At 50.6% G+C, this 26,655-nt stretch overlaps 1 protein-coding gene across 7 annotated transcripts in view; it reads right to left on the reverse strand.

Annotated features, from left to right (window-relative positions):
- The window catches only part of NFASC (neurofascin), a 55,471-nt gene that overhangs the window by 24,356 nt on the left and 4,460 nt on the right, over positions 1 to 26,655 (reverse strand). For 3 of the 7 annotated variants that reach the window (XM_075521492.1, XM_075521493.1, XM_075521494.1), the window contains exons 3-22: positions 26,299 to 26,495; positions 25,214 to 25,336; positions 24,833 to 25,003; positions 21,875 to 21,925; positions 16,701 to 16,812; positions 15,840 to 16,024; positions 15,276 to 15,407; positions 14,801 to 14,944; positions 14,291 to 14,402; positions 14,026 to 14,192; positions 12,953 to 13,100; positions 12,196 to 12,320; positions 10,323 to 10,424; positions 10,012 to 10,209; positions 8,971 to 9,041; positions 8,112 to 8,334; positions 5,722 to 5,837; positions 4,260 to 4,464; positions 2,189 to 2,311; positions 1,328 to 1,501 (exon numbers count right to left, since the gene is read on the reverse strand). In XM_075521492.1, coding sequence (XP_075377607.1) covers positions 1,328 to 1,501; positions 2,189 to 2,311; positions 4,260 to 4,464; positions 5,722 to 5,837; positions 8,112 to 8,334; positions 8,971 to 9,041; positions 10,012 to 10,209; positions 10,323 to 10,424; positions 12,196 to 12,320; positions 12,953 to 13,100; positions 14,026 to 14,192; positions 14,291 to 14,402; positions 14,801 to 14,944; positions 15,276 to 15,407; positions 15,840 to 16,024; positions 16,701 to 16,812; positions 21,875 to 21,925; positions 24,833 to 25,003; positions 25,214 to 25,336; positions 26,299 to 26,495 — 2,879 coding nt within the window. Of the gene's footprint in view, positions 1 to 1,327; positions 1,502 to 2,188; positions 2,312 to 4,259; positions 4,465 to 5,721; positions 5,838 to 8,111; positions 8,335 to 8,970; positions 9,042 to 10,011; positions 10,210 to 10,322; positions 10,425 to 11,220; positions 11,257 to 12,195; positions 12,321 to 12,952; positions 13,101 to 14,025; positions 14,193 to 14,290; positions 14,403 to 14,800; positions 14,945 to 15,275; positions 15,408 to 15,839; positions 16,025 to 16,700; positions 16,813 to 21,874; positions 21,926 to 24,832; positions 25,004 to 25,213; positions 25,337 to 26,298; positions 26,496 to 26,655 lie in introns of all 7 variants that reach the window. The other 4 variants (XM_075521491.1, XM_075521488.1, XM_075521495.1 and 1 more) reach the window with 2 other exon arrangements.

The raw sequence follows: 26,655 nt of genomic DNA on the forward strand, positions 1-26,655 counted from the left end.
CATATTTCTGTAACTTCATACTGGGATTTGACTCTTTAATTTTTCTTGCCGCTTAATGGCCAATGCTTTGTCCTTTTGCTAAGTGGCAGCAGCTCGGCCCTTCGGCAGGGGCAGCCGGGGAGCACTGGGTGCCACCGCCCGTCCGCACCCCCGATCCCTCGGACGGGGAACCTTACCTTGTCACGCTGGCGTACGCTGTACCTGCTATTTCCTGATACAAATCGGTTCAGCAATATACAACAGCAGCTGGTTATGGCTATTATTTAGCTGTGCTCTCCTGACAGTCGCTGCTATCAGCATATAGAAACAGACCCAGTACTGCAAATGTGTATGAGACAACTAGAACTATTGACTATCGGCACCGACAACTTCAGTCTGATCCCTGTGCTCTAACAGTTTTTTCAGCAAAGCTCCTTTTTAAAGCAATGACGTGCCCCCTCTCCTGTTTGCCAGGGTGTAACTTAGCTGATTTTTTCCCCCATAGCATATGCAGCCCCATCTCCCATCCTGTCACGTCAATTAGCGATGCTGGAGCCCACCTAAGAGGTGTCAGGAAGCATTTCATTTCCACTGGGTCATCAGTAGGAATTACTTTTCCTACTCAGAGCCATTAGTTGGGGAGGGCGAGATGGAGGAAAGGAGACAAAAACCCCATTAAATCAGAGCCTAACCCAATCACAGGTCTTTTAGCAAATGCTAAAGAAAGGAAAGAGCCAGCTTTTGTCTCCCCGAGTTCCCTCAGGGCTCCTGAACTTTCACTTAGTTTGATGAATGTCCCACAATGGGCATTTTATCTTATTATGAATCTGGGAGTTGGGGCTTCACTTTGGAGGGTGAGGTCAGCTGCTGGGTACGGGGTGAGAGGGAAGTGGCACCGCAGCCCCTGCCTGGGGTTCACTGCCCGGAGGATGCAGCGGCTGCACCCCCTGCGAGCCACGTAAAAATCACCCCCATCTGCCCCTTATTTAGCTCGTACAGAGACTGCAGAGGGGCAGATTAGAGCTGCGCCTTTTGCAAGATGAGAGCAAGATGCTCTCCTGTTCCAGGGGTGCATGAGGAACGTTAATTGCTTGGGGGTCAGCAAGATGGTTCCTGAGAGCACAGGACAATCCCCCCGGTCACCTCTGTAGCATTTCTGCTGCAGTATTCGGTCCTGGTCGGTCACCTGTCTCTCTCTGCAGTAGATGGTAGCTGTGCACCAGTTACTATCTTGTACTGGTTGCTCTGTGGACCACCCGGTTCTCTGACCTGCAGTTTTTGGCCGATACATGTACCATCACCCCCCTAACCCCTCAGCAAAGCCCGAAGCTGTTGCTGCTGCACATACCTTCGTTCAGCAAGGCTGGCGACTCCTCCACTATGGTTTCTCCTTCTCCCACCTGGGTCCGTGCACGCAGGAAGAAGCGATAGCGCGAGATGGGGTCTGTCCTTTGCAGGGTGAACCTTGTCTGATTGGGAGAGAAGTTCTCTACCAGGGTTCGGCCCGTTTTGGATCCGTTAACTGGGGAGGAAAGGCAGGTCGTGGTGGCTTCAGCCTCGTTTCAGAAATACACTGTGCTATCTACCTCGTCACCTCGCCCCCAGGACCGGACCTGCAGTCGGTGAGGGGCCACGTGCGCTCAGAGCTATAGCTGCTGTTAAATACACTCTGGCTTGTACCAAAGTGTGTTTAAGCTGCTGTTAAATACACTTTGGCTTCACCTGGTGACTTACCAGCTAGGGACCTGCTAGCGGGGACATTCAGGGTTGTATTAGGTGGTCAAGGAAGGGCATAGCACAAGTGCCGGGGTCTCAGAGAAGGCCGTACTGCCCCAGGCATCGTGCTGGGCTCTGCAGAGCATGCTGCGCTCCAGGCAGCATCTCTTACACAGCTGGGAGCTTGTGTTTGAGTGGGCATACCAACTGCTCAACCTGCACCTAAAGGTCTTTCTAAATCGGAGATCAAACTTATTTCCCTTCAAGGGTCGAGTCTGGAGAAGTGCTGAGCACCTACAACCCTCCCTGGTTAACTGCAGCTGCCCAGCACTGCTCCAGGACTCCTCTCCAGCACCAGCGTGCCTCATCTTGTGATGAAAGCCTCCACTTCCTTACGGAGAGCTGTCTGTGCTAGGTGGGGAGGTAATTAGCAGCAAGGAAAATATTTAAGGACTTGATTATTATCACTAAGAAGATAACACGTGGAACGTACAGGCTTGATATCTAAGGTTGTATCCCGTGAGGACTCCATTGGGATGCTCTGGGTGATCCCACTCCAGATTGATGCTTTCCAGATTTGGCTGTCGGATTCTTAAATACCTGGGGGAGCTGGGCACTTGGGAGGAGGATGGGAGCAGGGAGGAGAGGGAAAGAAGAAAAAACATACAAGATAACATACCTTACAATACTGTATACATCGCAGGCTGACTGATACACTCAAGACACTCATAAATACGCACACACGCAGATAACACACACACGCTAAAGGTCAGAAACCGATTGAACGAGAATCTGTGCCAGAACCCATGCACCAGCCCGGGGTTTTCAGCAGCGCGTGTGCAGGGAGCGGAAAGCAGAGCAGCTCTGCATGCAAGCCCAGCCCCAGCAGCAGCGTGCCCGTGCTGCGCTCGCTGGGTACCGCTGCCCTCCAGCGCGCAGCTCCGTCAGGCACCCCCAAAAGATGCTGCAGCCGTGAAGCGGAGCTGTGACGCAGTCCAAGTCCCATTTCTGTGTGTTGCACACATACTTTACTGGTCTTGTTTACAGCCCCCATCCAGCCCATCATTTACATCTCATCTATTTGTCTGCTGGAACAGTGAAAAATAGTATAGCAGCTTCTCTTACTGCAAAGCATCTTTGTGTTATTAATGCCTGGAGACCTGGACCAGGGAGCTGGTGCACATACACAGTGGTCCTTACCCTGAGGAATGGCTGCTTTTATAACTGCTTATGCAGAGCTAGTACAGGAAGGAAAGCATTATACATTCTTGAATTAAATGATTCTCCTGGTTTACTCATAATTGCAGTGTCTTCACTGGGGAAAGAACTTGGCGCTCCGATCTGAGAGATTAGCGATTTATCTTTTTAAACAGGTTGGCAGAATATCACTCAATGTCCTAAACGTCAACATACAGTCAATAAAATCGCTTAATGGTATGGGAGAAAACAAATCAGCAGTTTACTTAAGAGTATAATCTGCTAATCTGCTATAATTATTTCAATCAACGCCACCCACGTACGCATATAGCTACCCCAAATGCTCCGTGCCTCCAGCACAGGTAAGCAGCTCAGTTGAAATGCACCTGACTGCAAAACAAGAAGCTTTTTTCTCTTTTTCAACAAGCTTAATGATGGCTGGTCAATTGAAAATCCTTAGAAAAGGGTGACAGCATCCAAGAAAATGTTACGGAAGAACGAGACAGGACTGAGAGATGCTGTTCTTGTCCAGCAGGAATAGGATGAAGAGGAAGAGAAGGAGGAAGACCCCACAGTATTTTGTGTTGGTTGAGACAGGATTTGCTTCCAGCCTCTCCTCTTGCATTTTTGTAACATACTGTGCCAAAAACATCTGTGCTATAGGAAGATTCATCGCCAGCCACTGAAAGTGCAGCTCCAACAAAAAGTTATTGGCGTGTCTATAAATAGCTCCTGTGACAGCAAGAAAATTAAAATCTCAAGTTCATCCTTGACACAAGCTCTTTAAGCAGAAGAATGAGGCGCTCTTGCCTTAAAAGCCTGACAGGAGGGGTATTAGCGACATCCTTTCAGAACAAAAGTACTTAGGTCTTACAGAGACTTTACTGCCTTTTACTGAGCAAGATGAATATATTCGCTCCCATTTCACCGACCCGCAGCACGGGGAGGTGCGGCGACATTTGCAGGTCAGGCAGCAAATCAAGGGCACGGTGCTGTGCCTCTGAAGAGGCTTTGCAAACATTTCTCTTGTTCAGCCTAAGAGCTGCTTGCTGATGTGTTCAAAGTACCTGAAGGGGATTTTTAGATTGATGAGACAGTGCCAGGAGTTGGCTCTAGGTGTAGCTGCAGAGGTGTCACCTGCCCCGCGGTGACGAAGGCGTGCAGCCCTGCCGTGTGACAGCGACGCTGCCCAGAAGATGCTGCCCAGGCTCGGCTAAAAATTGTCCCTGGCGCATCAACCCAGCAGCATCGCGGCTCTGCCGCAGGGCGGTGCGGCTGCCGGTCCGCTCTGCAGAGCTGAACCACCCAAACCTCTCCCGGCACGCGCCCGAGGGACGGGTGCCTGCACAACCCCCCCGGGAACGTACCTCCTTCTGGTGTGGGGAACTCCTTAACTTCACTGCGTGGCCCATCTCCTCTCCCGTTGGTTACAACCATCTCAAGCTTGTAGTTGCTGTAAGGAAACAGCCGGGACACTATGCCCCGGTTTCGGTCTCCAGGAAAACTCACATACTGCCGTTTTTTGGAGACCCACAGGTTCTTCAGCAAACTACTGTCTCTCCAGAAATAGGCCTTCAAGAAACATGCATGGCAAGTGAAGCTTTTCCCATTTAAGAGCAAATTTTTTTTTTTTTTTCATTAACAAAGCATAGCAAAACGTTGCCTTTCCAAAGAGCAGCTCTCGGCTGCAGAAGCCTTTTAGAGCAATTAATTAATCCACGTCCCCCCAGCGAGGCAGGTCAGTGGTGTTACCCGAGGAAGAGGCTGAGGCATGGGGTTAAGTGCTTACTAAAGGTCACAGAGCAAAACCAGCTAAGCTCAGACTACAAAGAGCTGTTTCTGGCTTCTGAGCGCTAGGCATCAAGTGACTCTCCCTTTCCACCCAGAGCAGTACCGTAGCGGCGTACAAGGAAAGGTGGGACGCGTCCCGGCACAAAGGAAAGTCTGAACTTGGAAAGTCTCCCCTTTGAAGCCCCGACTGTAAATCTTATTTCATGCAGAAATAAGATTCATTCAGAAAATAGACCAGAATGACAGAGCAGAGGCAGAAAAAAATGAAAGCGGTACCCAGGGAGCTTGCTTTATGCCCAGCGGATTATTGGATTTGGAACTGTTTACAGGACACGCGCTTTTGGTAACGTCTTAAACTCTGATAGAAGGGAATCTGTCCAGACTTTTGCTTGCTTTGAACAGGGTCTATCCTCTGTACAGAAACACTGGTATTTTACCTTAGCAGTAAATAAACAAACAGGATCCGTGCTGTCTTTAGTTGCCAGTTAGTAGGAACCGCTGGGTTTAGGCTTTGCAGGGGTTGGTGTTCATTAAAAGACGGTGTAGGTACTCTGGGGATGACACAAAAACTAGCCTGTTTGTACCTATCTGAGGTCATTCCCCCCAGAGCCAGCCAGCCGGTGGTTCTGGGCAGTTCTAGAGCCAGGAGACGCCTCGCTGCACGGGCAGGACCACCCCGGGTCCCTCTCCGGGTGCACAAGGGCAGCCCCACTTGCTTTGTCTGAGCACCCCAGATCCCGCGGGCAGGCTCTGGGAAGGGCCAGCCCAGCACCGAGCCCCGGGGGAGCAACGGGAGATGTCCCCAGCCCCGTCCAGGCACCACAAAGAGCAAAGCAAGGCCCTTCCTTTCTGGTGCTGCTCCAGAGCAGAGCTCAGCCCCTGTGGTCTGCACCCCGGCCGTGGCAAAAGGGTCCCGATGGCTGGAGGAGAGTTTTCTGTCATCCCCATCGCAGGCAGCTCCATCGCCAGGGCCACCTCGGCTTGTGAGAAGGTTAGCCGTATTAATAGCCAGTGCCGAAGAGATTTGGTTGTGCTCACTCTGTACTCCTTGAGCTGTCCCTGGATGGTGTCCAGGTGCACTCGGGTCCAGGTCAGAGCAACGGCAGTGCTGTTTAAAACTCTTATCCTAACATCCGTAGGTGCAGCCTTGGGATCTGAGCGTTCAGGGATAAAGCAGAGTGTACGTTAGGCACCCAGCGGTACCCTGGAGGTCAGACAGACGGACGGACGGACGCCCCTCTGCCCCCCATGCCATGGTTTTTCCATCGCAGCCTTGCTGGGCTGCTGCAAACCGGGCGAGCAGCGGCTCTGCGCGCCGGCTCTGCCATCTGCTGGCACCCCGGCCGGCCGTGTTTTCATGGGGATAATCATCTCCTTTTCTCCCTCCTTAAATTCAATTTCTGAGGATTTCCAAACTGGGCAACATAAAACAGGAGCAACAGGCCAGCTCGCAGCTTCCCGGCTGCCCTCGTTGGGGGTGAGCAGACCCTACGACCCTGCAAATACACAGAATAGCATCACTTACCTCCGTCCCTCTCGCTTTCTCCCTGACATGTGCATGCTTTAAAAGCCGACTGTTGTTTTCTTAGCAGTGCTTCCACAGGAAAGAGGGGGAAAAAAACCCCCGTATTTCATTCAGCCGGCCATCACAAGAATACTCGTGATCCAGTTAACAGCGGGGCTTCCTACACGCTGCTGCAAGAGGTCTGGCTCACCTCCCTCTCCGAGTGAAGGGGAGCCCAGGGTGACTCTGCTGCCGGCAAATCCAGCCCCTCCTGCTGCAACTGGCTGGGCACTGTTAGACCCAAGAGTGACAAAACTACCCGTTATTTCCACATCTGTTACTCTGAATTTGGCCAGAACCTGCTGTTGATCCAGTTGGGTTTTTTACCTCCTCTTTACAGATCAGCTGCTTGTATGTAGAAAGCTGCAGTTATTTGTGAAGCAATTCAGACGTGACAGGGCAGGGACTAGTTTTTTGGGGTTTGTTTTGGGTTTTTTTTTTTTATACTTTTCCCTCCCCTTGGCATACAGGCAGGAACACTTTGTGTCTGGGCTGTGATACGGGAGCTTTGCTCTCCCTGGTTTACCTCCCTGTAAAGACACATGTGCAGGCTCATTCAGATCCTCCCAAAACTCAAAATTATTGCACAAGTTTTCAACTGAAACTAGAAGAAAAACCCCACCAAAACCCTGGCAGTGCACAGACAGGTAAGGCAGAGAGGACGGTGCAGTCGGGTGCTTGTGGAGCTTTTCCAGTAACAGCCTCTCGGCTAGGTCCAGCTTTGCTTCCAGTGCTCAGCTCTAACCCTGACTCCCACCGTTTCACAGAATCACAGAATCGTAGAGGTTGGAAAAGACCTTTAAGATCATCGAGTCCAACCATAAACCTAACGCAACCAAGCCCACCACTACACCATGTCCCTAAGCACCTCATCCAAACGCCTTTAAATACCTCCAGGGATGGGGACTCAACCACTGCCCTGGGCAGCCTGGTCCAATGCTGAAATTTCTGCCCATTTTCCTTCCCGTTGCCCTGTCTCTCTGGGAGAAGATGCCCATTCGGAAGATGTGTGGTGCGTGCTACCTCAGCACCAAGATTGCAGATTTTCTTGAAATTGCTGTGCCCTGTTTGTGCCCCCTTGACTTGAAGCCTCGAGTCACGGCTGGTTAGCTGGCTTATCTACCTCACTCCTTGGTAATCCTAAAGTCACACAGCCGGGGACCCTCGCTGATGCTGCAATGCAAGGAACTAATATATATTTCTTTAAAAATAAAGCTGTTGGCAGCAAACCACATTATCCTAACAGGATAAGGATAATCGTAGTTCAGAGTCTTGGATGCTACAGGCACAGAAAGTGATACCAGTAGCCCAGAAAGAAGGTGAAGAGAGAGTTAAACAAGCTGGCCACTGTTCTGCGTGACCAGGTGGAGAGTTTTAAAGAAAGATAAGCTGAGCCAATGGTGTGTTGCAAACAGGAGCCCGAGCTGGGGCTTAGCTGGGGCCTTATCAGAGAGGCACGAGAATCCAGTCCAGGATGAACCAAGGCCCTTTTGGCCATTCGTAGCACCTCTCATCCGAGAGGAACTCAGTGCTCTACAGATGTCAGGGGCAAAAAATTCAATGTGGTTTATTGGAATACAGCCAGAGCTCATCTTAAATGAAATCTTACTGGCTTCCACACTCAAAGTGTTATCTGGGTATTATAGAGAGCAAGGGAGAGGCTAAGTGACTGGGGTCATGCAGGCAGAGCCCAGAACAGAACCTAATGGCCAAGCCTCTTTCTTCCAATGCCTGGAACTGGATTTTTGTGCCACATCAAGCAGTGCTATGAACATGTCCCAGACACAGGTGCCAACCCACTGACCTCGGGTGGGATCCTGCCCTTCTGAAACACTTAACCATCTCTGGCTGAGAAAATACTCACAATCTTCCCCTGAATAGCCGATGACGGTGTCAGGCTCTGGTGCTCTACCAAAGTCGTTCTCTGCCTGCACTTTGATCTCGTAGGGGACGTAGATGGGTGTGTTCCAGACGACGTGCCTTGGCGTCTTCACTGTCTCATTGTACCAGCTCCCTCGGGGGTCCCTTCGTCTCCATCTCACGATGTACCTGAGGTTGGGCCCATAAGCTTGAGTTGCATTCAGAGGCTTAATGGACCAAAACAGAAAAAGAAAGTGAGAAGGAGAAAGAGCAACTGTATTTCTCTGCCATGGAGCTCCAAAAAGTTCTGCTCAGCAGCTGGTTCTTATTTCATGCTCCATCAGCAAATCTCAAAGGAGGTCAATACTTTTGTTCCCAGACACACACATACCTGGTCCTTGCCCTCCAGACCCAAGGCAAGGACCAGACCAAGAACCATATCCTTATATGCCAGTCCATACTCCCACTGCAATTTCTATCCTCCTTACAGATGCTGCCTTATTTGTGGATGACACCTGCTGGTCCACAAAGAAAAGCAAGAGCTGGTCTGTAAGCCCTATATACCGCTTAAGGAATGAGACTATCTGAGCATCCTCCCTAACCTATATCTGTGATACAGCATCTTTTCTTTGGCTTACACAGTTGCAAATTATTGTTTTGATCACAAACCTTCTTCTAGGCCCTAACAATGGCCTCTCTTGTAGGTGCATCTTCTGCTTTTTATTTCCTTTATGATGATTAAGCTTATGGTATTCTGTATGGTACATCACACATGCTAGAGCTGCTGAGTTCTCTATAACTTAGCATCGGTGACCGTAATGGTAAGATGCTGGGTGGCTGTCAAGCATCCAAGAAGAACTCACCGTCCAGGTTATCTCCATGTTGTTTTTTTGGGTCCCTGCACCTTGAACTCCTGTTGGGTTAATTTCAGGACCTGAAATTCACATTGAAAAAAAAAAAGCAGTTTATAATGTTGAAAAATGACCATTTGAATGGTTAAAAACCCTTTATTGTGCTAGCCAAAAGTACTTCCAAGACAGAAGTTAATGGCCTGATTTTTCCAGAAGTTCCCATTCAGGTTAATGGAACATGAGACTCTCAGCACTCTTGAAAACCAGGCCATTTATTTAGGAGCCTCTTCTTTTTTTTTCCAAAATGTCCTAAATCTTTGAAAGACAGCCATTGTGAAGCAACCCCAGGAGCCAAGTCAGACACTTTTGAAATCTGAAACAAGAAGAGTAATGTCGAAAGCCAACACTAGATGCCAGTAGATATTGCAGAAGTATCTCTGCAATGGTTAAATTAAGAAATGCAGCAAAACTACAAAGCTGCTTGCGAATTCCTCATATGAATTTTCCCAAGAGTTCTACAACGTACAAAGCACTGGGCACACAAACTGAAGACCCGAGTCTTGGTCGTGGGACTGGAGCACACTTTACTCCTGCATCGATCTGGGCTCCTGGCCAGCTCTAGCAGTGGACAATGAATTAGCAATTTTGGAACAAAATGCCTTTTGCTTGTGGCCAGTTTACACTTGAGTTTAATTTTCCAAGAGACTTCTGAGCTTCCTGTGGTCAGAAAGGATGAAAGACTTTCTTTAGAAAGCTGCTCTGTAAGGTGAAACCGGGCCTTCCTTCAACAGGTTCTGCTGGAGTGACCTTTGCATAAATTTCCATTTGAGTTTTGCTGCTCTGCAGAATATCAGTCATAGGATGAGGATGTGATATATAAAATTACACCCCAGCACATGCATGGACCAGCTCATTCCCTCACCTGTGTAAATCTTTGTTATAGGAGCTGTGATCGTACACCACGAGGGAAGAGTCTACACGGGGAGCGGTGGCCAGATGCTAAGAACAACGTCAAGTCACCGCGGCAAGAGGGACTGGGTGGACGGTACTCACGTGCCCCGTTGGTCTGGTATCGTTCGGAGGGCACGCTGGGCAGGCTGCTGCCCACGTCGTTCACCGCAATCACCCGAAATTGGTAGTTGACGTAAGGAGAAAGGTTCAGGACGGCCGAGTTGACGCTCCCGGGGTACCTGGAGTGGTTATGCCACGTGCCAGGTTGGAACCGGTCCTCCTCAAACTGGACAATGTAGTCTGGGGAAGAGGATGGAGAGGTGGGGTTAAGGGCTCAGCTCACAAGGAAAGTTTTCCCTCCACCCTGCAGAAGAAAGCAGGAGGGATACGGGGCAGAGGGTCTGGCAGCTGACCTGTGATGGGGCTGTTATTGTCATCTCCAGGAATCCACGTCAGCCGCACGCTCCTCTCGGCCAGGTCTGACAGCTCCAAGTCACGGGGCCGGTCGGGTCGTTCTGTTGGCCGAGTAACGAGACAAATTAGGCTGGGATTGTCCCAGGAGCTGGGAGTCCCAGTTCCCATTCACTTCTCCTGGGAGGGGAAGCCCTGGCCGTCTTAGCCCAGACCCGCAGGAGGACACGTGCTCCGTGGCACGATTCATGTCCTGCAGCTCTTGGTGGACCGGTGCAATTTTTTAAATACAAATGTGCTCATGTACTAATTGCGCCTTGCCTTGAAACCCTACCTGCTCCCTGTACAACTGTTGTTATCTGGTGGTGGAAGCATGATACAGCGGCTTAGCAGGGGGATATATGATCTTACAACAAACTACAGGCGGCTGTCCAAAAAATAAATGCAAACAAATAGAACAGAAAGGACACAAAGCCTCAATGAAAATACATCCTTGTTAGAAATGCTCTGCCCACAATTCTGGTTTCTTTATCTGGTCACAACCCACGTGGCTGCACAGAACCAGCTCATGCAATGACAGTAACAGTAATAACTTCTTTCCAGGTTCAGGGATTCAATGTGAATTTTTTTTTTTCTTCCATCAGGGCTCACCATTTCCAGGTATGGGTAAGGTGATTCTTGCACTCAAGGACTGGCACTATGGGACACAAAATGATCGGACACAGGACCCTTCTACCCGTGGCCGTCTGGATGGGTTTTCAAGGACAACATGGACAGGACCTGGAAGCATCAGCTCCCAGCTTTTTCAACCGCTACACCTAGATTTGCTGGCGTTATTGGCAAGGCAAACCAAAATCAATTTACAAAATAAAATAAACCCAATGAATTAGTGATGATTACCTTTTGGTAAGTCTCTCAAACGGTTAGCAGGGACGGCTGCAAGGTAAGACATTGGTTGTTAACGGTGTTAGTTTAGTCATTAGGCTTGGGTGGCCAAAGGAGCACCTGGCAAATATAAAGTTACACACACAGTTACAGATTTCAGGAGGGTCCGATCCTGCCTGGGGACCAGAGCAGGTACATCCTTCCCCCAGAGACCTCCAGTCACGCTCTGCACACCTTTATTCATACTTCTAGTACACAGCAAAGGGGAAACACCAGCCTGCTATCGAGTTAATTAGCTATTAGGGGAAAAGGAAGGGAAATAAATCAAGCCCAGTCAAATTATTAGGGATACGAGATTCCTATTGCACTCTGACAAAACTTTGTAGGACATGGCGGGTCTATGCCAGGGGGGCTGGCAGGTTGGGGCACTCCCGTGAATGCGGCACGTCAGCAAGATCTGAGGTGGCCAAGAGCAGGGACTGATAGATCTGGTTTTTGCGAGTAGATCTCGCAGTGTACATAAACGGCTATGGGGAATGGGTTTAGGGGGGTCACTCCCCGTATTGAAAAGGCGACCTGCAAGGCTGGGAGTGGCTCCCTCCCCCCCTGGTTTCCAATGTTGCTCAGTAGCCTGACATTCAGGTAAATTCACTTGCAAATTTAGGACTGTTCTTACGGAGCTTCAACATCCACATTTGGATATTTTTAGCTGTATGTAATAACTACTCTTTTTTTTTTTTTGGTGTCAAACGCACGTTTCCTTCGACTCAAACTCAATGCCATTGTCCAAGTCTGAGATTAGGCAGCCCGTCCTTGCCGAGTCCTGCAGCAACGGAATAATTGCTCTGCCAGCATCTCCCTGAGCATCTCTGCTTCAGAGGACAGTTCTGTGATCACAGATCACCCTTTCAGTCTGACCTTGAAGTCAGTCTGTTGTATTAAAAATAAAGCACTTAGCTCTGTGTCAGTACGTTGGGAGGACAGCTTTACCTAGCACGGTGAGGTACGCTTTAGCGGAGTCCTTGTCCAGCTCCGTGCTAGCTATGCAGGTGTAATCCCCTTGGTCCTTTTCAGCCACGCCATATATTGTCAGACCATCATCTTCTTTCTTCATCCTTAAAGGGATGAGAATGATAATCACACAACTGTGCCTACGCATTAGGCAGAAAGACTGAGGTCTAACTGTTCTCTGATAAAATACATATAAAAGCCCAAACAGAACAGGAGTACATCTCTGGTCTGAGGATTTTATCAGCTAAGGATGTGTTGAGTTATTCTTGGAAACCTCATTTCCTAAGGAATCAGCGAATGTGCTCTGGTATATATCTGGAATAATCACACTCTTAGGAAAACAGTCCGACCTCTGACTGGCTCGTGTCCCGTGATCAGATCTCACTTCACGAGAAGGGAGTCAGCTATGGAAAGGAAATTACAACTGTACCACTCACAGCAGAAAAACATTAATTTTGAAGTAGCTTGTTATTAACCCACCCATCTTATCAAGATGTCCTAAAATATCTTTACATAAAACCTATAGTCAAAGTCTTGATTTACTGATAAGTCAATTTTAATTGCTAGGCAGTGTCTTTTGGAAGGAGCTAGTAACATTAAAAGTATCAAGAACAGCAAATGTTGCCTAGATGGGAACTGGATCCTTGTCCATATTATCCCTGGTGACTCCTGAAACGTTCTCTAAAAAGTCCGACAATCCTGGGAGAGAAGACCGGTGAAACTGTTAGAGCCAGACCTGTTTCCAATGTACAGGGGTGCATCATCTTTCAGCCAGGTGACTGTGAGTTTCAGCGTCGGGTCATGCTTTATACGGCAGTGGAGGCGAGGCATGGAGCCCCTCTTCACCACCTGATCTTCTGGTCCTCTCACAATCCTGGTTGGGTCTGCACAAAGAAAGCGTTAGGCACCAAACTGCTGGGTCTTACAGAATCCCAGAATCGTAGAGGTTGGAAAAGACCTTTAAGATCATCGAGTCCAACCGTTAACCTAATGCTACCACGCCCACCACTACACCATGTCCCTATGCACCTCATCCAAACGTCCTTTAAATACCTCCAGGGATGGCAACTCAACCACTTCCCTGGGCAGTCTATTCCAATGCTTGAGAACCCTTTCAGTGAAGAAAAATTTCCTAATATCCAGTCTAAACCTCCCCTGGCGCAACTGGAGGCCATTTCCTCTGGTCCTGTCACTTGTCACCTGGGAGAAGAGACCGACCCCACCTCTCTACAGCCTCCTTTCAGGCAGTTGTAGAGGAGTTGTAGAGCTAGCTCAGGAACTCAATGAAGAGCGGTGTTACTTGGAAAGGACAAGCATGCGCCTCAAGTGTTTGTCCAGCTTGCTATAGTGAACTGTCTCTGATACAAATGCTTGCAAATAAATTAATTTAACAAGCCATTAATTCATGCTGACCCTTTAAAAAATACCCAGTTTTCTGAGTCAGCAATCAGTTTTGCTGAACAGGGAAAGCCCCAGTGGGAGCTTGATTCAGAAAATGTTTTATTGCCGTCAGTTAACCCCGATACACACTTTGTATTTCTTTTTGCATTGCTTATGGCATCTCACAGCTCAATATCCACACCAAGCCCTTCTACAGCTTCAGTATATCCACAGCCTTGCTTTTTTTCCAACATTAAAAGGGAATCTCTACCATTTTCTGGATTCCAGCTCCAAATTACGTAGTGCCTATCCTGCTGACAGACTGCTGGAGAGCACAACCAACCCTCCCTTAACCTGAATTATTATTTCTGCTGCAGGTTTCAGAAGATCCAAGAGACCATTTTGACCTAAAGCCCTTCGTGCCCCTACCTTTAACCTCCAGGCGAACCTGGGCCTCCGCTTTACCCAGGATGTTGGTAGCGACACAAGTGTAGATGCCCTGGTCCTCCTTCCGAGCCATGTTCATCTCCAAGCTCCCGTTCTCATGTGCCTTGTAGTTTCCTCCGTCCAGTGTGTTCCCCTGGCCGTTCTTAAACCTCACAACACCACAAAGCACTATTGTAAGGGAAGAAAGAGCAGGAAACCTCCCCTTCCCACCCCTCTGGACTGGCAGGGGACGTGCTGCAGCTCTTACCATCTCAGGGTGGGGATCGGCGAGCCGAAGAAGGGGCAGTCAAGTCGGGTCCTGTTGTTTTGAATCACCTTGATGAGCTGATTGCGGGGGGCCAGTATCCGTGGAGGCACGTCTGCAAACAGCAAAAATCACAGCCATTGAGAAAGGAAAAAAAAAAGCCAGTTTCCAGACGGCTGCTCCCTTTCCAGTCTTTTCTCCCTTCGCTTTTGTTCACTCTTCCTTGTTGGCACTTTCAAGACTCAGTAGAGCTTCCCCATTCCCTCTCATCTCTCCTTCCCTTTCTAGCCTCGCTACGTGAATCAGCTTACATCTTAGCGCCAACAGGACCTCCTCAGCCTTGCCTGGCTTTGCAGGTCCATGGCAATGGACTTCTGCTCCAAAGCCTGGTTGCAGAGGTCGTGTACCTTTGTGCATTAGCCTCGGAGTAGCTGACAACAAAGAGGAAAGCAAAGAGAGAACTGCAGCAGGGAAAACTTGAGTAGAGGGTGCTCATGTTCCATAAGTACTTACCCAGGACGCTGACAAAGGCGTTGGCGAGAAGGTAGCCGTGCTCGTTGGACGCGTTGCATTGGTACACAGCGCTGCTGCCAATCTGGGTATCTCGAAATACAATGGTGTCTCCAGCCACCTCTCGGCTCGGGTTGGGGGGAGAAGCTTCAAAACAGAGAGAATTTAAAGAGAGAGATTTACATTCTCAAAACAGAGAATTTAAACTAAATTTTAAATTACAATTCACAAGACTCTCAATAGCATTACGCATCTTTCCATCTCAGCCCAGACGATGGTACGTGACCTCCCCAGCCTGCAAAGACACGATTCAACTGGCCTCGTCTCAGACGAGCAGGTGGTTTATGTGCTGCGATGCCGGAGCCCACACACACCGCTCAGCGGGGTGCCTGGCACCCCGACAGCAGCTCTGGCTCTCACGGTCAGCCACAAGATCCTTGGCTAGGTTTTGTGGAGGTACAGATTCTTCCTTGCTCACCTTCTATGGGCTCGCCGTTCACCAGCCACTGTATCGCAGGCTTGGGGTTCCCGTTGGCTCGACACACCAGCCTGCCATCCTCACCAGGGGCCAGAATGAGGTTTTGGGGTTCGTCCAACCAGTACGGAGCAGCTTTAAAATACAGCAATGCACCAGTTATAAATGCAGCGGTACTACCTCGTCCAAAATCCCCTCCCTGCCTGCACCCTGCTGAACTAAGACATGAAAACACCGTCCTCTCGAGTGGGCTTTCTTGGGTGCAGGGAGAGTGCAGAGTCCTCTTCCCCCCTCTTTGGCCACGATGCTCCCGTTTTGCACAAAACCGCAACCGTTCATATCAGTGAGGCTCTGCTGAGTCGCACCAGCTGAGATCGCATCTCACACTGCTTTTAGGTCAGTTTGGACAAGAAGCGGGTATGGCTGCATACGGCACAGAGCAGAAAAGCCCCCTGCAGAAAGCCCCCGCTCCCCCTTTCAACAAATCAGAGCATCCCCTTCCGTGCACATCCCCTCACAGCTTCTGGTTGCGAAGGTTAAAAAGATGGCAAGGTAAAGATGACGTACCCTTCACTCTCACCGAGATCGTGTGGCGGATGCTGCCCATCTTGTTCGACGCCAAGCAGAAATACTCCCCAGAGTCTTCCTCGGAGACGTTGGAGATACGAAGAGCCTTGTTAAAGTTTTCCAGCTTGGTTTTGCCTGCTGGGAGCTCTCCTCCTTTCTTATACCACATGATGTCTGGTGCTGGTCTAAGGAGAGGGGAGGAGATAAATGCTTTTGCAAGACAAGAAAATGACTCCTAAGCAAACAGTTGATAATCCTGCACTCGGAACCACTCGCACCCAGGGAAAAGGACTGATCCAGCTGCTGGGCCACCCTCCTTCCTACCACAGCCCCTAAACCAGGACCCTGAGCATCACCAGCCGATCAGGAGCGGGGTCCATCTCACTCCTCGTGCTTGGGGGTGCAGAGCGCTGGTCTGGCAGCGTGCGCAGGCAGCACCAGGCAGCACGCCCCGGGAGTGCTGCCAAAGCGTGACCCCGAGCCCAGGACGCGTCTGCAGGCACATGGACCACCAGTGTCCTCACCCGCAGTTTATGCAGCGCGGTCAGGAGCGCCCAGGAGATTTGCAAACAGCTCTAAGGACAAACCAGTGGGGAATTAACCTTGGACAGCAAGTATCCGAAGACACCCGCTTCTCTGAACAGTGCTGCAAAACTCAATTCTCCTGTTTGCTCCACGCTCTTATGCTTCAAGTAGGTTATGAGAGTATTGTTAATAGCAGTTAAAAGGAAGGGAACGATCCCTTTTCCTAGCCAGAGGTATTTCCGCTGGTGATTCAGCATCTTGGTCCCAGGCCATCCCACCGGGGACGGCTGGGCACCACCCTCTCCCCATCCCCACCGGCCGGGAAGCGGTACGTACACTCCTGAAGCAATGCACTCCAGCAAGAGGTCCACCCCTCGGAGCACCATCTGACTGCTGGAGGTCCCGTAGGGATACATGAAGCTGGGAGTTGTTTCCGTAATCCCTCGGGCTGAAATCAGCAGGAGAGAAAAAAAACAAACAAAACAAAGTGCTTTTAAACTCTCCTCTGCTGCGCCAACGGGGAGGGCACATACAGGGCCAGAAATACACGGTGTTGTCAGGGGGAAGCTGTCAAGTTCCCGGCCAAGCCTGGGATACTGAACTCACCCAGAAATGTACCTGGAAAGTAGAGAAGGGCTCAAGGTCATTTTTAAAGTGGGAAAAAAAAAAAAAAGGGGGTAGAGAAAGGATGCTTGGCAGGCAGGGAGGTAAAGAAGCAGCAGAAGATGGGCAGAGGGAGCTGAGCTGCTGGGATGGTGCATCAGGAAAGTCCCCGCATCATCGGCTCCCGCCGGGGCAGCACCTTTCCTGCCCACCCCTGCCTCTAGCACAAAGAAATGGGCTGAAATCAGATGAACCGTGGAAATACTGATGGACAGAACATGTAACGAAGGACAAAAGGAGCAAACGGGCACAGGAAGGGTTTACTCGGACAACTGAGCCGCTTTGCCACAGAGATCTCCGAAATATGGAGGATCCCGGCGCCGTCTGGGGCTCTAGCAGCACCAAGGAGGTTTCCCACCCTTACCAGGAGCTGCGGGGCCTGGAAGGACAGTGCCCTTTGGAAAGGAAGAACTTAGTGGCCAAAATAACAAATTTCAGGACTGGACAGGAAAGTTTAACAGGAGAAAACCAGGGGAAGACACAAGACAATTCTCTACAGATACACACAGCGAAGGTCTCTTTGTAGGGGGGGGGAAATGAATTATTAATGGAATAGATTCCATTAATAAGTGGAATTATTAAACTAGATCTAGATCAGTGAGGACAAAACAGGATGAGATGGGCTTGAAAGCAGCAGTAGCAGAGACGGAGGTTATGAGATTAGGAAAGGGGACAGAATGGCCAGGGTTGGCACAGGGTCACTACAAATACCAAAGCGATCCGTGAGGAGAGCCCCCCCCGGTGCAGGACCAGGATCTCAGGGCGCAGACCAAGCCCTCTCCTGCTGCCCCGAAAGCTTCGTTCGCTCAGCGAGCAGGAGGCAGCCAGGTCTGCCCAGCACCAGGGGGCTTTTGGGGATGCCCACCTCTATTTGGGGAGCCTCCTCCTGAGCTCTGGTAGGGGAAAAGGGCTGGGAAGAAGGAGGGGAGAGAGGGCAAGGGCTGTTCGTGGAGTTCCCATCAACCTGCCTTGGGGAAAGGCTGGGACCAGCCTCACAAGGGGAAAAAAACCCCAACCCCCGGAGTTAAACCGTGCCTTTGAAACGACTCCACATCTGCCGGAGCGCGGCCACACACACGCATCCCACCGCTCCCACGCACCCACAGGTTACCGGTCCGCATGTGCTCGTCAGCGGGTTAGTCAATTATTTGATTAATGGATTACCAGGGCAGGCAAATCTTGACCTTATCCTGAAGGGCCAGTTCTCTGGGCAGGCACACGCTGCTGATTGCTTGCCTGCTTCTGCAGAGAATCTCGTTCCTGGTTAAAACCAGCCACCCCATGCCGGGGCTCTGCGGGGGGATGACAGAGCCAGCGGCTGGGTTTAAAGCCAGGATTTATCAACAGCTCCCATACCTCCGGCCAGACTCGTGAACTTCTCTCTTCCCATGTGATTAGGAGAGCGGGATATTATTTTCTCAGCCAATATTGGCTTTTATTAGCCAACAGTCCGCAGCCTGTTTGAACAGGCTGTACGCTTCACTCCCACAATGAACCCATTTGCTCAGGAGCCCAGGGCATAACTAGAAGAGATAAGCAGCAGTGCAAGCCAAATTTTACGAGCCATATATTAATGATGAAAATTAAAAATAAGGGAGATAAATTAGTATCCTATCCACTTGTTTAATAACCCTAACAACACCACTGCATAGCTGGTAAGCTTTTTGCCGTAGTACAGCACTACTAATAAATATTTTGATATTTGTAATAGGGAGAGGCCAGAAATTCTCTCAGGCAGAGGTACCGTTCCAGCTCTGAACTTGCGGCAGCTACAGCTGGAAGCTGTCAGACAAATAGCAACGTCTCACTCATCTGTTTGGGTGGAACAGAACTGGAAAAATAAATCCCGTGGCTATTTATTTCTGCTCAAAAATAGACTCTGCTTCCAATATATCGCTGCTGTTTTCCCCGCCTCTATGAAATTGGACCCGTTCGGCTGTGAACAGGCTATCCCAGAAACAGCCACTTCTCACCCCGGAGCAGCCAAGTGCCCCCTCCCCACAGTCCTGACCTGACAGCATTTAAAAATTGTACATCAACTTGCATTTCTACTTAGAGGCGATAATAGGAATATGCACATCCAGACACATCCCATCTGTTCGCCTCCTGCACAACTAGCCAGCTTTAAAACACCCCATGGTTTGCCAAAAGAAAAAAAAAAAAAAAAAAAGAAAAAAGAACAAACCAGACTTTCAATTTTAAAAAAAGGTGAGAAACTTCTGCTGATAAAATATTCAATTAATGCTTTTAGATCATTTTTCCTTCATAACTGAAGACAGTTTGCCTAGGCAATTAAGCTTTGCAGCAAGGAAATCATTGCACCCGCTACGAGCCGTGGGGAGAAGGGCTTGGTTGCATCTCCCGCAATCAGCCTGGCCCTCGAGCGCAGCTTGAGACAAGCGTCCCGCAAGCCGCTCGCGCCCCACGTCCACGCCAGCAGGTCCCGTGTCCCCGAGACGAGCTCGGGCACAGCCATCGCAGACTGGCAGGGAAGGGGACTCGCAGCCTCCCGCTGCTTTGCCGCGCAGCCCCAGCCCGTGCCCGTGCAGCCCGTCCCATCGGGCTTCCCTGCAAGCTCCCCAGAGCCCTTTGCCTGCCGGCGCTGAGCCTGTGCCGTAGGGACCAGCACCCCAAGGTACAGGGTCCGAGAGCCCCAAGTCTCCCAAACACCTAAAATACTTGGGCGACCGATGTCCCCCTGCCCCTAAGACTCCTTGCTTTGCTGCAGCTGGGTCCAGTGGCCGGTACGGCCAGACATTCCAGGGAGAAACACGGGGTTAGCAAAAAGAAAACAGAGCCAAGGGTAAGAATTTTTTTTACCAGTTCATTAACTATTAAGAAATTGTTGGTTTGGAGCTCAGATTTGCACAGGGGCGTCAGTGGGTGATTTGAATCCACTGGACCCATAAAATGTTCCAGAAGACATTAAGTGCAAATAATCCATATAGTGCAAATAGCAGGCAGTTTATCCTATGCACCTATGACTAGAAATCTGGAGAAATCTGTGAGACTGTGCAGATAAGATCTCATTTGCCTAACCAAGTGACTATTAAGCATCCCTTTTCCCTGAACGCAGACATGCAGCGGGAGATCAAGAAGCCCACGACCACCACGGTGACTTTCCCTCCTGATCCGGCCAGGGCTGCAAACACAGAAGCGGTGCCCAGCCAGCGTGAAGGCATTCTCTTTGAAATGCAAACATCATTTACGCTGCTGAGGTGCAAGATATATCGACAGGAGAGCTCGCCACTGGATTTCTCTTTGGTCCCTGGCCCTGCGTGCCTGCGAGGGAGGCATCTCCTCCCGCTCGCCTCTAGTTGAGGCACGATGCGGTCTATGCAGTTCCCATTGAAGCTCATTTTGCTGGCAAACCCCTTTCACAGCCATTTCTACAAATATTTCCGGACTACGCCCGGCCCATTTGCTGCCACCAGCACTTCTACAAAGCTGGTTCTTCTGCAGAGCCTTCCCCAGCTCTCCAGCATCCTCAGAAACCTCCCACTCCCGGCCGCCGGTGAGATGCCAACACCCCGGTTGCCTTGGCGGGGAAGGGATGCCTGGGCTGCCTGCCGGCATGAGAGGGCTCTTGCCAGGGACACCGAATCCAGTGCCCTCGCCTGGCACATCCTCCTCTTCTCACAACTTCTCTCCCAGCTCTTCTCCAACTCTCTCTGCTCTCAGCTGGCAAAAGCACTCCTTGTCCCCAAAAGTCCCCACGGAAGAAGAAAATGTGCCCTGGGTTGTGCAAGGCACAAAACAAGCTGTGGCTCCGGCTGGAAAGCTGAGCGGGATTTCGCTGGAGGGCACGGCCGGGGACGAGCGCGGGGCATCGCCGGGGCTGTCCCCACCCCGCTGCCGCACGACCCCGGCCCCCGTAAGCAGCAAGAGGGGCAGAAAGCAAATCCTGCCCGTGACAGCGCCTGGCCTTGGGGCAATCAGACCCCGTGGTCTTTGGCGAGGCGTTAGCATCCCTGGTAGTGCCTGTGCTCTCAGCATCGCCCGCAAACAGCCCCATCGCCCCGCTTCCCTACAAACCCCTGCTGCTGCCCAACTCTGCCCGCATTATCCCATCGCGTCCGTGACACTTCCAATCTATTCTCAGGGCAGCGATCGTGCCCCGGGGAGCCGTGCGGTTTTGTGTCTGAAGCATAATTTATGAGTTTGGGACGGGCTTCTCCCAGCAAACGCAGGCTCCGGAGGTAATCTCCCTGCCCAGACAAAGGGCAAGAGCCTCGCGAAAGCATCCAACACACGTACAACCTCACCACAAAGAAACAAAGCACCCAGCTTTTGAGAAAACCAAATACTCCTCTTTTTTTTTTTTTTTTTCTTTTTTCTTTTTTTTTTTTCTCCCAGTCGCTGCCTGTGTTTAGCCGCAAATACAATAGATGCTCTTTCTGAAGACAGAGAGAAGAGGGGTGGTGGGTCTTATCTTTAAATCACGAGCCTTTGCTGAGGACAGGCCACCTCTTCGGCGAGGAAGCAAGCTGGGCTCGCTCAGCCACGCAGACTTTTTCACATGGGCCAGATCCTATTAATCCAAATGCCTCTCAAGCTGAGCTCCGCATAGCCAGTTAATTAGCTTAAAACTCAATAATTTTAAATTGTGAAAACTTTGAGGGGATTTGTTCGCTATTTGGCTCTTTCATGGCACCCAGTTTTGCAAAGCTGAGGCTACGACCCACGAAGGGGGGACGCGGGCACACACAGGGGTGCGCGGGCACAGACGAAGGGCAGACGATGCTGCGAACGCGGCCGCTCGCTGCCCGGTTAGCGCGGGAGATTAAGTCGGGTTAGGCAGAAGGGGGTTAAATCGTGAAGGTCTCCAGAAGCCAGCGTTGACTCACCACTGTACATGTCAGTGTGATTTCGTAAAGACGTTTCGTTATGGGGTTTCTCTGCAATAAACAAAAGACCGTGAGCGTACCGAGTGCCACAAAGCGGGCGGGGGGACAGGCGGTGCGGGGGGACGGGGCACAGAAAACAAAATAATTTCCTGAAACACAAGAGCAATGCGGACAGGCAACAGAAGGGATACAAAAGCACTCTGAGCACAGCTGCCTTCCAGGACAAACAACATAACACAGCAATAAAAGAGAGGAAGAAGAGGACTATTTTCCTCCTACAAGATGGGAAGACAAATAAATGTATGAAAATTGTATCATAAACATTTCCTTGAAGTGTTTTTCTTTTCGGTATAAAGACAGTTGTATCTTTGAAAAAAAATTCAGTTCAATTTGGAGAAGAAAAATGCTTTTTCTCTCAGTTTCTTAACTATGACGGAAATATATTCCAGCTACTTTCTCCCAACGTAAAGCATAGGTTGGACGCAGCTAGGCAGCAGCGTAACGATGCCGAAAGGCGTGGCGAAGATGAACAAATAAAAAAAAAAATAATAATCATTAGGCTCTAAAAGCATAATCTGCTGTAAAATCCCTTTTAATGACAAGGTAATTAAAGTAGATCATGTTACATGCAAAATACCAGCTCTTCGATAACGTGCGGCTCTCGTTTATTGACAACCATGGCCAGCCATCACCTGTACTTGAGGAAGACAGCTCCCTGCTGTCTTCAGGATCTGCCCTCCTCGGCCCACACCGTTACCTGAAATACTGTTTTGGCATGTGAGAACGCCCTGGTTTCCACCGGGATGCGGCACAGCCGTGTTACGGTCTCATCTGCCCAACGGGAGATGCGAGAGGCTATGTTGGCTACCATCCAGTTGTTGCCCTGAGCCGTAAGTCATCAGCCACGCACCGTGGCTCTATGCAAGGGGGTGAAGAGAGCCCGGCAGATGCCCAGGAGCTACCTGAACCTGGATACACCAGAGAAACTCTCTGCAGGGAAAGGCAGGGGTGTATCGCTCCCCCAAGCCTTTGCATTTTTCTCTCCTTGCATCCAAGGGCATGGCGATCCCAGGCACTGACTTGTCAGCAGCTGGTGAACTTTTTTTTAAGGACAGCCAACGCTCGTGGCTTAAGGCTGAGACGACTGAACAGCCCGAGACAAACACAAGCTCGTCTCCTTTGCACGCTGTACGTATAAAGAAATTTTTGTATCATAACAGATGAGAAATTAGAGCCTTAGTTCTTTAAATTATAAGGGCCTCTGGGGAGCTCAGGGGGTGGCATTTGCATCCAATAATACAGCAGATGTTTCCAAAGGAAAATTTAAAGAGAGGGTCCAGTATAATTGGAAGCCAATTCTGCATAGCCTGGGAGCAAAAATGCAGTGGTGGCATCCGAGTGTAGCAGGAGGGGGAGCTTGTATCTGTCTGCACAGAAATCTTCCAGGGTTTCTTCCACATTTTTTCTATCGCTTGATAAATATGTCAGGCTAAAGCCTTTGGCGGCTCAAATGACCACAGATCTTTGCCAGACTTTCTCCAGCTCACGCTAATTTAGGACTCAGTCCTTCCCTAACAGGTAAATTGTTTGGCCAGCTCTGTAAACAGACAAATAATACTCAGAATGAATTACCTACACACATTCCTCACCCTTAGCAAAGAGCCCGTTTATCGTATTTATATTGCTGATTCTCCACTCATGCTTTGCGCGGAGGAGAAGCTGTTCCAATAAAAGTGCAAAACACTCCAGGGCCCGTCTGCGTCTCTCATCACTTTTAGGTCACTGGTAGCAGAACACTTTAATAGCATTACTTCTAATTTAAGCTGCTGTGAGACCAGATTAAGCTCCTAACACTGGGATTCAGGAGCGCGGTGTGCCTGCTTTGGACAAGAGCCTGCTCCCCAAAACACAACCTTGCATGTACCAGCACACACTACCCCTTTCTCCCAGTCTGACCTTACTGGGAACGGGAGATGGCTCCCGTCTGATGACTGGGGCCCACAGATGCTGTTTCTGTGTCAGCTGCTGATTGTGCCGGTGCTCTGCGCACACACCCCAAAAGAGAGCCCATGCTCTGCAGGACCTGCATCAGCTCAAAAGCTTCACGTTCTGCAGCGCTCAGCTCACGTCCCCTCTGCCAGCGTCCCCACCAGCCAGCTGGCACGAAATGCATTGGCATCAGGAACTCGTCTGCCTTCAAGCAGTCTCATTTCTAGAGAAGGGACTGCTGGTGGCTGGACCTGCCTGCGGAAAGGCTCTTCACATGCCTGGAGAGAGCCACGCATGTGCTCCTCCTGTCCCCCACGACGATGCTCTTCACCAAGGTGAAACGCAGATATCTGGCCATCCTGAGCACGTCCCACGTGTACGCGGTCGGACCCCAAAGGCCCAAGGCCTCCCGTCAGTACGTCCCAGAGCCACGGAGCTGAACAGCAGCTCCTGGTCAGCAGGTAAATCCTGAGCTGTGCAAGGCTGACGCACGCTCAGTCCCCCTGTGCGGCACCGGCACAGCTGGGGCTTCCCTGTAAACCCAAGCCTGGAGCAAACCAAGGCTAATTCCAGCTTTTCAAACTAGGGAAAGATCACTTGATATTACACATTCTCCTAAAGATGGGGGGAATGCCCCACCTGTGTTCAAATGCTTTCCAGTTTATCCCAGACAGACGGACGTAGCAATACCTGCACCAAGCTACCTCTGCAGCCCTCGACCCATGAAGTTGCAAAGCTCTGAGATGATGGAGGGAAACCACCCACCCCTCCCTGCCAGGTTAGCCGTCCAAGGACTATCATTCCTCATCCAAACAGGTTCCTGTGCTATCCTAAACAAAATGAAGGAAGCTACTCTTCTCCCTGGGAGGTCTCACTGCTGTCAAGAACAGAAACGAGGTGTCTGGAAGGAAAACCCTGCCCGAGAGAGGCCAGGGAAGACCCATCCTGAGCGATCACCGTGACACTTACTGGTTTTCACCTTGAGGGTGTAGGGGTTTTTCTGCTGAATGGTGTGGGTGAAGTGGAAGCGCGCGTTGCAGCTGTAGTCGGTCTGGGCATCCTGCAGCATGACGTTGGAGAAGTACAGGTCGCCGTTCTGGCCCTGGGAGACACGCTTGTCCTGATGGATGGGCTCCATGGCTGCAGGGGAGAACAGGCACTCAGAGCAAGTCAGATCCTCCCGCGGGCGGCTGCGCAAAGGAGAAACCCCTGACCCAGGCCACGTACGGGTGCCCCCAAGCTCTGAACTAGCAGGAATGACCCTAAATGTCGTTATTTCAAATAAACCCTGCAGGTGACGGAAAGGCCGCCCACAGGGTTCAAGGTGGGAAGGGGGTTGCCCCGACTCACAGCTGCTCATCCAGAAGATGACGGGAGAGGGCAGGCCAGGCGGCGGGTTGCACTGCAGACTAAGCGGAGCGCCTTCATCCACCTCGATCACATCCACCTTCTCCTTGGGCCACAGGGGAGACTCTGCCATAAGAAGTAAAGACACCGCGTGAGGAAGGGAGGGTAGTAACTTTGCAGATCTCTTCCCGCTGGACCTGGCCTGGTTTCAACGGAGCGGCCTCAATGCAAGCTTCATTTCTACGTGAGCAAGATTCCCTTGTCGTGGTTTAGCCCCAGCCGGCAGCCAAGCACCAGGCAGCCGCTCGCTCGCTCCCCCCCGGTGGGATGGGGGAGAGAATCGGAAGGGTAGAAGTGAGAAAACTCGTGGGTTGAGATAAGAACAGTTTAATAATTGGAACAAAATAATAGTAATAATAATAATGAATTGTAACGAGAAGGAAAACAACGAGAGAGAGAGAGGAACAAAACCCAAGGGAGGGAAAAAGAAAAAAATAAAATAAAAAAAAATTATACAACCGCTCACCACCCGCCAACTGATGCCCAGCCAGTCCCCGAGCAGCGATCGCTACCCCCCAGCCAGCTCCCCCAGTTTCTATACTGGGCATGACGCCCTATGGTATGGAATAGCCCTCTGGCCAGTTTGGATCAGCTGTCCTGGCTGTGCCCCCTCCCATTTCTTGGGCGCCTGGCAGAGCACGGGGAGCTGAAAAAGTCCTTGACCAGTGTAAACACCGCTTAGCAACAGCCAAAACATCAGCGTGTTCTCAACATTATTCTCATACTAAAATCCCAAACACAGCACTCTACCAGCTACTAGGAAGAAAATTAACTCTATCCCAGCCGGAACCAGGACACCCTCAAATTTATACTGAGTATTTCCCTGTTAGCTACACCCATAACCTTCATGCCTTCATCTTGGTCCTGTGGCTGGATACGTCCCGACACAGGTAACAGATGAAGCAGGCTGACGTGTTTGAGCACTGGATATTCTCCGTGCCTCTTCTACAAAATCGCATACAATGCAAATAGTCCCTGCTCTCCCTGGGGCTGCTGGCTGCTTGCTCTGCGCCACTGCCATTACTCACTAGAAACCTGGAGGTGGATTTTGCTGGAGAGAGCGGTGCCGTAGTCGTTCCGGGCAAAGCACTGGTACTCGCCCTCATAGTCCTCTGGCCGTCCCCCGCTGTGGAAGTCGATGACCAGCGTCCCCGACCGCCGCCGCATGGACACCTTGGGGTCCTTCGCCACGTTGAAGAACTTCCCATTCCGCGTCCAGGAGAAACTGCAAGCACAAGGGAGAAGTTGGGTTTGTAACCATGGATCATATTTACCTGGTGAGATCCTTACCTGTGCTGCGCAAGCCAACAGCTGGATTAGCTGGTGGTGTAAACGGCACGGCTCGACTGGAGAGGAGCTCCTCCAGAGCCAGCTCTAACGAACCG

The sequence above is a fragment of the Mycteria americana genome, chromosome 20, assembly GCF_035582795.1.
Source record: "Mycteria americana isolate JAX WOST 10 ecotype Jacksonville Zoo and Gardens chromosome 20, USCA_MyAme_1.0, whole genome shotgun sequence".
Taxonomy (NCBI): domain Eukaryota; kingdom Metazoa; phylum Chordata; class Aves; order Ciconiiformes; family Ciconiidae; genus Mycteria; species Mycteria americana.